Source organism: Lytechinus variegatus, chromosome 6 (assembly GCF_018143015.1).
Source record: "Lytechinus variegatus isolate NC3 chromosome 6, Lvar_3.0, whole genome shotgun sequence".
Classification (NCBI taxonomy): Eukaryota; Metazoa; Echinodermata; class Echinoidea; order Temnopleuroida; family Toxopneustidae; genus Lytechinus; species Lytechinus variegatus.
Genome location: NC_054745.1, coordinates 15,786,583 through 15,799,787, shown reverse-complemented (window position 1 = coordinate 15,799,787; position 13,205 = coordinate 15,786,583). Strand labels below are relative to the sequence as shown.

The 13,205-nt window shown below is 35.3% G+C and overlaps 1 protein-coding gene across 1 annotated transcript in view; it reads left to right on the top strand.

Moving 5' to 3' along the window:
* The first annotated feature begins 4,448 nt into the window (after window positions 1-4,448).
* Window positions 4,449-13,205, top strand: part of LOC121417581 — a 50,868-nt gene continuing 42,111 nt past the window's right edge. Inside the window, exons 1-7 of the mRNA XM_041611316.1 lie at window positions 4,449-4,568; window positions 5,625-5,692; window positions 7,700-7,907; window positions 8,413-8,610; window positions 10,148-10,522; window positions 11,309-11,412; window positions 11,910-11,952. Coding sequence (XP_041467250.1) covers window positions 7,730-7,907; window positions 8,413-8,610; window positions 10,148-10,522; window positions 11,309-11,412; window positions 11,910-11,952 — 898 coding nt within the window. The 5' untranslated portion in view covers window positions 4,449-4,568; window positions 5,625-5,692; window positions 7,700-7,729. The remainder of the gene's footprint in view (window positions 4,569-5,624; window positions 5,693-7,699; window positions 7,908-8,412; window positions 8,611-10,147; window positions 10,523-11,308; window positions 11,413-11,909; window positions 11,953-13,205) is intronic.

Sequence of the window (13,205 nt, the reverse complement as noted above, 5' to 3'; positions counted from 1 at the left end):
TGAGTCGTGGTTTGAAATGCCCATGCATGTTTATTTGATTGTCATGTGTTTGCTTTTGCAGAGGTGTGTTTGATTCCATGTTCATGTTGATGTTATGGTGCATGAAAACAAAAGAAACCGCTGAGAAACTCACTTATCACCTCAGAAATAAAGATCAGTGACTTTCAATATTGTGTCATTTTGCAACTATGGGACCTTGCCCCATATTTCAAGGCACTGCACCTCCTTATGAACCATAATCATATCAAGTAGGGTATCATTTTAAAGAGAATTAAATTATTTATTCATTGGTTACACATTAATATTCACTCAAACTGTGGAGGGATTATCAATCAAAGTCAGTTTTTTTAGGAGTTTATAACCCCACCCCTTTAAACGCACACACACACCAGGTGGAGTTATAAAGGTCTCTTTACATGAGCGTGTAGGTAATATTATAAGCTACCCTGTGAGTAGATATTACTGACATATTTTATATTATGCTCCAGTGAGAACCACCAGAAGGCAAAATCATCACTTTTTCCAAAGTCACAAGCCAAATATCATGACTTTGATTCCATTATGTTGGGACGAATTAGATATATTCTCATCATAAAAATCTTCAGAAGGCTTGTGAAAGGTACTTTCTAAAAGACGATACAACTGTTTTTTGCTCAATTTCGCGGTTGAATAAACATAAATCGAAATTCTTTATAATTAGATTATTTTTTTTACACATTTCTGTTAAAAAAATGAGCGAATATGACGACATTTTTTAGAATATGTTGACAAATTTTTTCTCGGAATCTTTTACAATATTCATAATTTTACGGTTCAATGAACATTTAATAATAAAAAAAGAAGATTCCAAATATCCTAGGCAAGTATTGTTTCATTTTGGGAATTGAAATTATCATTTTTTTCATAATTTTCACAACCTTTTTTCGATATTCCATATCTTATTGCAATATTATTTGGGGATCCTGCAAGCAACACTTTACTGAACCGCATCTTTCTTCTTCACAAGAGAGCAGTTCGTATAATATGCCATAAACCTTTTCTAAGTCATAGCAGACCTCTTTTCTTGAAATTAAATATACTCCCAATTTACATGATTTTCAATTATCTGTTTTTATGTATTCCTATTATAAAAACCTTTGCCTAATAATTTTGACATTTTGTTCAAACCAATCGAGATATACATAGACATAATACCAGAAATTCAGCTGATACTCGAGCAATATATATGGTCATCATTCTTTCTTAAACTACATATTTTTCTGTAGGGGTCCCATTACATGGAATAAGCTCCCTTAAAATATTAAGCAGTGCCAAACCCTTCTAAGCTTTAACAAACATTTTAAAAATACATTTAATGCAGAGTCTAATAGTAATACTGATATAGATACAATTGTATACTTGTTATGTTTGTTTGTTCTGTATTTCCTTACTGCATTTGTTTTTTAATTGTGTTGATTCGTGTTAATTTCAGGATCACTAATTATAAGTTCCTTGTAACTTTTCGGTGATCCCTCCACTGTTCTTAAATATACTTATCTGTGTTATAATTTATTTTATTGAAATATTCATACTTCTTGATTTTTATGTTTTCTTTATAAAGATTGTGGAAAACTAATTTTCAATTTTAATATGTTCATGGCCAATTACCATGCTTCAATGATTCTAAGGCTTTTAGCGTTCACGCATGAATGAACATTTGGAATGTGATTAGCTCTTTTTACGTCATTACGTTACGTTATTGGAAAAATGCAATTGCTTACTATGGATATCTGTCACAATCCTTCTTCATGAAAAATAGTCAGATGGCTTTTAAAAGCGACTTTCTAAAAGACTATACAACATTTTGGTAAATTTCACGGTTGAATAAACTATAGTTGGATTTTTACACATTCATCAACAAAATGATAGAATATGATAACAGTTATTTGGGGGAATGATATATTCAACAATATTCATCCTTTCACGATTCAATGAACATTTATTGAAAACCAAAAATACGATTTTCAAATATAGGCAAGTATTGTTTCATTTTGGTAACCATGGTAACAGAAAATGATCTTTTCTCAACTTTTTCGTTATTTTCATGACCAATTAACATGCTTTAATGATTCAAAGGCGTTTAATTAAACATTCATGGTTGAATGTAAATGTGGAATGTGATCAGCTCCTTTTTTACGTTATTGGAAAAAATGCAATTTGTAACTATGGATGTCTGTCACAAACCTCCTTGCATAGTTCATTTGATATGATTTTTACGAAAATCCCTATGTCTTATGCTTCAGTGAGCACACAATATCCGAAAATATGCAAATGAGAAGAAAGTTCAAGGCCTTTGACTCCACTTTGTGCCGTATCGAATGGTTATTATGGTGTGCGCACCTATTGGATAGTGTCACTCTGAAGCAATTTCCGAAGCTTCATGGAAAAAATGAAGACAGAAGTGACAAAAATCGTCCATGAAACAGATCCTCATTTCATTCCATGTAAAGAATTTGATTTCCTCTCTCGCAGACATTGTGTATACCACGTGTGCATATGTTTAAGGATAATTAACTCCTTAATCAATATGGTGGAACTTTTTCTTCAAAAATGTCTTTAGCTTAATCATTTGGCAGTAATGTTTATCAACCTATGGGCGGAATTCTGTGCAATAATGAAATTGATTTGTTTATTTATGGATAAGTGTTATGTTTTATCCCCTGATTTACAACTGAATATCTAAAATATGGCAGAAATTGTACATTTTAGATTAAAATCTAAATTGTTAGCACCACTGCATACTGTATCAGCACCACTATTGTAGCCAATTTGAAATATAATATTTTTCATTTGTATGGATGTATAGTTGCATACGATTGTAGACATATAGAATATATAAATACTAGTATAGATAAATGAATACAAATTGAATATGCGTTGTATTTTTTTTCAAATCTAATATTTTTTCTTTTAATTTTATCTTCGTTTGTTATGTATATGAAGAAACAGGTTTATCGCCTTCCTTTCAATCTCCGACGAGAAAAAAACATGACAAGTTTGTACTTCCAGCGGTCGGTTGCGGTGTGTGTGCTTCTCCATTTGACTCATGGCGAGTATTGACTTTTGACTTCTTTTTCAAACTTTCTCAAAAGTGATAAATTCAAGACATTTAACAAAAATGATACCCCTAAAATATCAGATATTAAAATAGGGACGAGAAAGGGTGCTACAAACGTTACAAGCGCATGCAAGCAGAACGCTTTCAGATACCTAAATTGATTATTGAATCATGTATGGTGGTTTTCAGGGTTGAGACAGACCTGCCTACCTTACTTGTGAAAAAAAATCACATTATTTTGAAATTGTATTCTCTATTCAAGTCTGAAATCATATTTTTCTTACAATTTTTGAAAAACCCACCAAAACCGTCATTCTTACAAGTTTCAAAAAGTCTATTTCGGAGGGGGGGGGGGGGGGCGTAAGGTTTTCCCCTTAAAAATCCTATTGAATAGGATACGCTCCTCCTAATAGACCAGTTCGTAGTTACTTCATGGACAATTTTGGTCAAATGACCTTTCATTTCTTTCATCATGATAGGCAGATTTCAAAGCAAGATATTACGTAGGCTTGCCTTACATAGCAGGATGAAGAAATTGAGTAGACCAGGTGACTAGAATAGCACACAAATGAACACCTAATGAAGGCATTTGTTGCATCCCTTCTTTGCATGCATATCTTAGCATGTTGCACAATGTACTTTGCAAACTGTGAAATACCAGTCGTTCGTGGAAGTATTGTTGTTTTTGTGGATGTAAATGAAAACGACAATTCAAAAGAATATATGAATAATCAAGACATCAAAGTTGGTGCTTATCTCATTAGATTTTAAAGCGCCATGTCACTTAAGTACAAATGACCTTCTTCTGATCATGCGTAGAATCTTTTGATCAGGTGCAGAAAGGAACTACGAACTGGCTTATTGGCAGCTCTGGTGAGGCTATTTTCTTTGAATATTTCGAAAATAACCTTTTAAATCTCTTTTCACATATCATTTGTGGCTACATTCACACTTTACTCGATATGCCCGATGTCTTAATTGTTTCATTTTGACCGGATGAAAGACTAATGTGCATGTGGCGACCAAGACGGTTGTCAGAAGACAAATTAAATAAAATTTGATGGCTTACGTATATTTCAGTTAAATAATAGGAATTTTAAAAAATGGTATATAGTTTTTAAAAAAGTGTTCATAGGATATATTTGACAAGCACTTTTGAATCAATCTGTGGCGCATGCGCAAGGCATCTAGGTCCCTATACTTAAATATCTAGATTACCTTCTTACATATATTGCTTACGACGGAACACGTTTTGGATACATATATTGTGTCTATATGACATTGCATATTTTTAGGTGTATTGATAAAAATATCTATTATATAAAACTTTTGTCATTTCAAGGTTGTGTATTTGCTGCGCCTTATCAAATAAATGACGTCACTGAGAGCAATATACTGTCGCCAGTAGTCTCATCTACAGACCCGTTACCGAATGTTGGCGTCCCTGTTTATACGCCAATATTTAACGAAGGTATGTCTTTGAATTCAACTGACTATTATAATATTACCATTAGTGTAATGCTTTATTGGATGAATATCAGATAGAACATATATATGGCTTATTTTCATGTTTATTAAACAAAATATTCTAAGGAAATTTATGCCTGCAAAAAATCATATTTTTAATGCACTGGCGGATCCAAGCCCCCCCCCCCCACACAATTAACATCTGTAATGTAGAAATGCCATTGAAAACAAAAGTGTGCCACCTTTAAAAGTGAAGGCTATTTTTTTTTATGCTTGTCAAATTTGATCATGAACGAAATAACCATAATTTTTGGTTGGAACCCCTTTTTGGCTGGTCACATTTTTTCGTGGACGAACTACCCTTAATTTCGGGTTGAAACCCTTTTTTTGTTTATTTTTATTTATCATTATTATTATTATTATTTGGAAAATCCTGGATTGGCTCCTGCTTTAGAGCCTCTTCACAACCCAATAGGAGAAAGGTGGCGAGATTGTACGTTGGCCTTTGGATTACACTGTACTGTAACCAAATATAAAGTGTTACAATGGGCTAGAGAGAGAGAGAGAAAAACCTAAAAATTACATTTATAATCTTTTAAAAATTCTAATTTTAAATCTTTTAAAATCATTTAAAATTTTACATTTTTACAAATGATAATTCACCCTTTCACCTCTCCCAACATTTTTTCCCCAATTGTCCTCTTTCTCCCACCTCACTTAAATTCTGGTGTATGGAGATCTATCTACTGGACTACTAAAATAAATGAAATTACTGAATCAGTAACAAAATTGATTCTGGCTGCTTTTATATCAATTAAGGGAGTAATAATTTGCAAAATATGCAACCTAAGAACGACCTTTTCTTTCTTTATTTGAATTGTATGGTAGCTAAATTTTAATCTGATATGTTTATATAGCTAGAAAGCGAGAATCATCATCCAGATTGAACATTCATAAGTTTATGCTACAATGAATTAATCAGACTATTCTTTCTTAAATGATAGTCTCGAATTTATCCAGATTTTGTTTGAAATCACAATATCGCCAATCTTTCTTACAGATGCAGATAAGCAATGGCAATGGACGCGAACATTTCCACGAGTTTCTTTCGACGATGAGTCCGGCTCGGTAAATATGAATTGGGTTTCTATAAATACACAAGTTTTCTAACGTATTCCCCCTTTTTTACATAGATTTGCATTGTATAATTACTTTTTATATCTAATGATGATAGACTATTTCGCGAATTCATCATTTTCAAGCTTAACCGCTCACGATGGCGGTCTCCTGCATTCATTTAATCTGTTATTTTCTTTCGATCGAATATTGCTTCTTGTTGATATTTATTTTTCATTGCTTTATTATGACTATTGCTTTATTACTTTGTGAAACTGAATTGTATCACCTTGTTGTTATGTTGCATATATTATATTGAATGCAGAAATAAATAAAATAAAATGAAATTCAGAGTGGACGTAAAGAATTTAACATAAATGTCATATACACTGGTAAACTCCGGTGTTGATTTAACACCAGCCCGGAATCTATGTATGTCTACACCAGAGAAGTATTGAAACAACACCAGTTTGAAATCAAACCGATTTTCTTTTAATACCTATATGGTGTTGTACCAACACCTATCTGGTGGTAGACCAAAACGAAACTGGTGTTGTTTAACACTTCTCTGGTGTGGACATATACAGATTCCGGACTGGTGTTAAATCAACACCAGAGTTTTGCAGTGTAGCAACAGCAAATTGCTCAGTCTGAAATCTGTGGCGGCATTAATCCCGCGATCTACAGTATGCGTCCACGAACTGGACGGTCAAGATGACGCACCGCCAGTATTTCCATACCACAAAAGTATGTATCCACAACAAAAAAAGTAATTCCCCCCTTAAACAAACATCAATAATTTCCGAACCAATGCGAGTTTTTAATATATTTTTACATGGGTGTTTAGGTAATTTCATAAGCTACCCTCTGAGTGAATGTTATGGACGTATTTTACGTCATGCTTTAGTGAGCACCTTCAGAAGGCAAAAATGTCACTTTTCAAAAGTCTATAATTGGATTTTTATACACATTTTCTATCAATAAAAACTATAGAATATGATGACAGTTATTTTGGGGAAGAGTATCTGCAACAATATTCATCTTTTCAAGGATCAATGAACATTTATTGAAAACCAAAAATACGATTTTCAAATATCATAGGCAAGTATTGTTTCATTTTGGTAACTGAAAATGATCTTTTTTCAACTTTTCAAACAGTGGTGGATCCAGAATTTTAAAATTTGGGGAGGGGCCTATGATTCGGGAGCCACCAATATTTTCAAACTTTAATATGATCTAACAAGTTGTAGAGGATACTTCCATAAACACATATGATACGTCACAATACAGGGGCCACGGAACGGTTTTCAAAGTGGGGAGGCTGACCATGCAAGAAATCACAATCGTATGGTCATTTTAACATTTTTGTACATGCTTTTGGAAAAAAAATTATGGGGGATGAAGACCCCCCCCCCCCCCCGCTTCCACTCCCCCGCAATACATTGTGCTCACTCAACCATGAACATAAGATTTCAAAATTGTGTGTGGAGTGGCTAAATGATGGATAGTAAAACAGCTTAACACCATAAAATTTACCTAAAAAAAACTTTTGCCCAACTTTATATTGGCAAAATCTGAAAAACGACTCTTGTGACTTTCAGAAATTGTCATTTTTAATTCAATCTTTAATTACTCAAGCATGACTCAACCGATCAATCCCCTTTTTGCCCAGGAGTTGCTGAGTGTAGAAAACCACCTACGAAATATCATATCTCAAAATAATCCCGTTCAAAAGTTACAGCAATTTGATTGAGGGGGGGTACTTTTTTTTGTTGTGTACATATCAGGCATACTCGATACGTAGATCGCCCTGTTTCACTCTACCAACTGAAGGGGAAGGCGGGGTAAGTTGAGCCATTATTTGCCTTTTCCCTGATAAAAGTTATATCATGGAAATAAGCACCTTGACTTAGATTTTAATTCTGGGAAAGACGTTTACCTATATGAAACGTTTTAATATTCAATTGACCAAGTTAATATTCCAAGAAAAATGTTGTTTTTATTCCTAAATACCTACAGGCTCGCATATCATGCCGTACTTTTACAAACATGACACAGAAGCGAATCTATGAGGTTTTTCGTCATTTCTACGTTTACGATGCTTTTGTGAGAGACGTGCAGACTGGGACACGAGCAATGTTGCAGTCAAGCTTTTCGCGGGAAGAGGGTCTCCAGCGAGTGACAAAAGCTTTGATTGACAGGCTTATATCTACAGGACAGATGACAGGTACTAATTGTATTGTTCTATTTATTATCATTTAGAATTTAGCCCTATACCAAAATGCAGACGGCCATCTAGACCTCTTCAAAATTCAATTCGACCAGAGACAAAATTTAAAAACTGCTCGGCAGCGACCATCTTTGGCTCTTTTCTCTCTGCTTTTATCTTAAAACATGTTTTATCGACATTAATCTATATTTTGTATGTTTGTTCTTCCATCATGATTTTTATATCGAGAGAATTTTTTGTAGTACGCGTTTTTCGCTTGTGTTTATCCTGTTCTTTATTTCATGCCCCTTTTGCTAAAACCTCGGTAGGCCTATACCCCATACCACACGCGGAAAGGACTGAGAGTGGGGTTGTAAGTTATTACAGAAACTTAATTGTTTATTTTGTTTCGATAATAATTTAGGTTTATTTAAAAGCCATTGGTCCATTAATGGACCAATGAAAAACTATCTTACATTTATCTTATCTATAAACAAAAAAATATTTATCTCTTAATCGGCAGAATCGTCATCATGCTTGGTGCCCGCTTACTCATCGCCTCTCCTGCTCATCCAAGGAGCTTGCCCGCCAAAACATGGAATCGAATGCGACACGGTATGCGAGTTTGCTTGCAGTGACAGCAGCTACACATTGCTGGGGAGTTCTACAATAAAATGCCAGCCAAATGGAACCCTCTCTGATGAATTTCCCCGCTGTAAAGGTACGTTTGTTAGCTTGATCTAAGTGCACTCTTATAACAGTTGGGCAAAAATGCCCAACTTTTAACCAACCCTGTGCAACAATCTTGGTTAAAATCTGCCCAAATTTGGGTAATGAATAATTTGGTAATTTGCTCAATTGGATTATGATTTATATATATATATATATATATCTATATATATATATATATATATAACAAAAAGAGTTGCCAAAGCTGTAGGAAATGTATAACTTCACACATATATATACATAGCTTAAATCAAAAAGAGCTATTCCTTTGGAAAAATTGGTGATGCCGAAAAATGTCTCTGCCGGGAATCGAGCCCGGGCCCCCAGCTTTGAACGCCGGTGCATTAACCACTAGACCACAGAGACGTGTTAGTGGCTAGGGCAACCCCGATCCGATTGATTGACCGTCAGATAGACAGATTTTCGACACTATACCAACTACAATTTCCTTTGTCGGGTGTAGGTGGGTTTTGACCACTGACAAGCCGCCATGGCTCAGCTGGATCAAAGCTATTGCTTTGATGCAGTACACGTATGGGATAAAGTATACAAATGTGTGAAGTTATTCATGTACAACAGCTTTGGCGACTCTTTTATTTAAATATTGTGTGAAAGAAATTGATAAAGAGAACAAAAGAGGTGCCAAAGCTGTTGCACATGTATAACTTCACACATTTAACACATTTATATATACAGTGCGTCCAACAAAAACCGAAACCGAGATTTAGCGATGATTTATCATAACTTAATCGTAAATAAAATAGACCAATGACATACCAGCGTAAAGCTTAGAATCTCCTCTTTCATCTAATACTAGTAAGAATATTCCTCATTCACGCATGAGTGAGCAAACACAATTCGAAGAATGGATGCCAAATTTCAAAAAGTAAGTCACATGACTAAAAAGTTCAATATCTGCTCTTTTATTTGATACCTTAATCACAGAAAATGATCAAGAAGTTAAAAAGTTATGATCCCTCTAAATAATGCTTGTATTTCGATAATTTTATTAAACGTGTTTTCACCGGTTTCCCGCAGAAGCTAGAAGACTTATGCATGGCTGATCGTCAACAAAACGGAGTGTCGAGTGAGTTCGAACGCTAGCCTCTAAAACTTCTTCATTTTATGAAATTATTGAAAATCAAGCCTTGTTTGAAATAAACAGAATTTTCTTATTTCTTGACCATTTTCTGTAATTGAGGTATCAGTTAAATGCAGATATTGAACTTTTTAGTCATGTGGCTTTCTTTTTAAAATTCAGATACCCCTGGTAAATTCGAATTTCAGTCTTACGGATCGTAAAGCCCTTGTGAAGCACTAGCTTTTAAGGACACTGACGCCGGGGTTTGATTAAAAACGCATTTGTTTTCACTGAAAAACAAATCAAGCTATCAAACATTACAGTTCCCAATAACGTTTCACCCATTCCCTTTGTCATTGTTGGCCAATGTTATATCGTAGACGAATCCTCAAGATTAGATCTTATGTCCGATAATTTCCTTTATTTTCCTCATTATCTCATTAAACAGCAAATGGGGAACATACCACACAGGTCACCACGACAAAGTCAAGTACTCCACATCATGTTGTACACACCACTTCACCGTCCACGACAACATCCACCACAACAAATACACGATTTACCACAAGAACGGCACAACCTGAAAATGGCACTACATCGGGAAGTCACACAGATCATACTACACCTTCGACAACAGGAATCCCTAGTACGACTGATTCATCAACTACCAACGAAGATAGCCATACAACCACAACAAGTTCTCCCACCAAGAATGGCCCGACGTCAAAAGCAGTACCTCCCACGTCTACCAAGGCGGATAGACCTACAGACGAGGGTTCTTCTACTGTACCTTCTACAAGTTCTGTTCCTGGCTTGCCGCATAGTAAGTCCTGCAATGTTCAGAAAACGACAAATTCTCGACCCGTTTCTCATCCTATGTTTCTACCCCCCCCCCGACGCATTATGCAAGGTATATGCCCCCCCCCTTTCCTCCCAAAATCCTGGATCCGCCCCGTCTTCATCACACTCTCACCTCCAAAACATTTTTGCCGACAGATCTTAAAGAAATGATGAGTGAATACATTTTTCTTATATATGTGGTGGTATTCTGCGCTATACAAATGGAACATTTTATCTCGGATAGAATAAAATATTCAATCTCCGTTAAAATCAGTGAGATAGATACCCTCAAAATCTCTCTCAAATAGCACTCTGCTGAGCTTGATACTTGATATCATATCATTTACCCCGGCTGTAGTTGAGGCGCCGTATTGGCGCTATAGCATTCAAGGAATAAATCCCAGCGGGTACCCATTCACCTCACCTGGGTCGAGTGCAGCACAATGTGGGTATAACTAAATGTCTTGCTGAAGGAAAACACGCCATGGCTGGGATTCGAACCCTGTCCCTCTGATTGAAAGACGAGAGTCGTAACCACTCGAACACGACGCCCCACATTTTTTTTTCTTTTTAACAAATGCAAGCTGAAATAAATGTCACGCGTACTACTATTTGAAATTACCATAAGATAACATCACAATAATTAACCGTTAAACATATATTGTAGCCGGGTTCTGTTTTAAATCCAACTGACAAAGCTCTAACAATTACAACACCCACCCCCGCTAAATAAATTACTTCGATCCATGTCGTTTCCTTTTTCGTTTAGGATTCAGTTCGTTGGCATTTATTGGTTTATTGGGAGTTCCTCTACTTCTTCTGCCAGCGATTTTCGCAATATATAAATTTGTTTTCAGGCACCGCAGGAAAAAGGTAACCGTTCAATACATTTTGAATAATTTTCTGTTAAAATGACTTTTATTTACCCCCTCCTCGCTCGAAACTGATATTTTTGGTCTAATACATTTAATTACAGAAGTAACGAATGCATGCGTTGTATATGATCTCGTCAAATTATTCCAATGTGTATATGTTTGATAATAGTATACTATACAATTAGGGTGTGGCTATTGTAGCATTTTGGTTTTGAACTTAAATGATGAAGATAATAGTATATTATGCAGTCAGTAATGCATTTGCCGGAAAGTAATCAACTTTTTCTTTCCTTCCTCCCCCCCCCCCCCCCCCCATTTACAAACCCCTAAACCCTAACCATTAAATAAAGCAACAGAACGTAAAAAATGGATATCCTCCTAGTTTTTAGTAAACGGTGTTTTTATTTTTCTTGTGATATTTACAGAACACGAACACTGAAATCGATTACTGTTAATAATGTTAATAATTAGTAAAATTTCCACCTTTATTTGCAGTATTTGATACTTGATGAAACTTCGGGAGATGATGATTTAGATGGTGAGTACCGCATACATTCGTAAATCCGAAGCTTCGTTATTCCGAAGCTTCGGATATTTCGAAGGTTCGTTATTTCGAAGGTTCGTATTTCCGAAGGTTCGTAATTCCAATGCTTCGTAAGTCCGAAAACGAAATGAGGTTGTAATTCCGAAGGTTCGTTAGTCCAAAAACATAATGATTAACGAACCTTGTTTCGTATTCGGACTAACGAACCTTCGGAACAACGAACCTTATTTCGTTTTCGGATTATCGAACCTTCGGAATAACCCTGCAAATGTTCGGATTAACGAACCCTTTTACGTTTTCGGATTAACAAACATCGAGGTATAGGCAATTTACGTGTTTCGGAATCAGGAACCTTCGGAATTACGAAGTGTAACCGGTGAGTACAACAGTGACGTAGCTATGGGGGGGCAGTGGGGGCACGTGCCCCCCCCCCCTGAGATTTGGTGTCCCCCCCCCAGGTGCTCCCCAGAAAAAATTGGCAGAGCAATAAAAAAAAAAGAAAAAAGGGAGAAAGAAAAGAAAAAAGGAAAAGAAGAAGAAAGACAGAAGAAAAAAGAAGAGGAAAATAAGAGGAAGAAGACGAGTGAATGAAATAATGTGAGGGGAAGAGTTGAAATTTAAAAAAAAATCTTTCATGTTACTATATAAAATTTTTGCTTGCGCTTTGCGCCAGAATTGCCTGTTCGATGAGATTCATATCTTGCTCAATAGGCTGATATCGAGCAAGTTTTGAAGTCAATATACAAAACATATGTTAGCTCGGAAATCGAGCTTTCATTATTTTCTTTTTCACAAATTTAAGTGTTCTGTAAAATGTCCGTTTTATGGTCTACATATCAGCATTTTAAGCTCACGCTGCGTGGTAACATTGTTTCATTTGCCAAGTTCATATTGTCTACGTGTATTCCATAATGTTCCATTAAACAAATGTATTCAGAATGCCCAGATTTTAGGTCTAAATCTAAAACATGCGCGATAGCCTGCATGTTCTTTATTTAAAATGTACTTAAATGATCCAGTTTCACATCAGAATATCAATAATTGTCTGCTCACTCTTCACGATCGCATTCTTAATTATACCCAATTGACTATATCATATTTATGATTTACAAAATAGTAATAGAAAGACCCGATTTTAGGTCTAAAATCTCAATTTTCTTCCTCTCGCGCTCGCATCAATTGTTTAGTTTAATACCTATCCTATTTATTAATACAAAAAGTGCTTAGAATGACCATTTCTTAGGTCG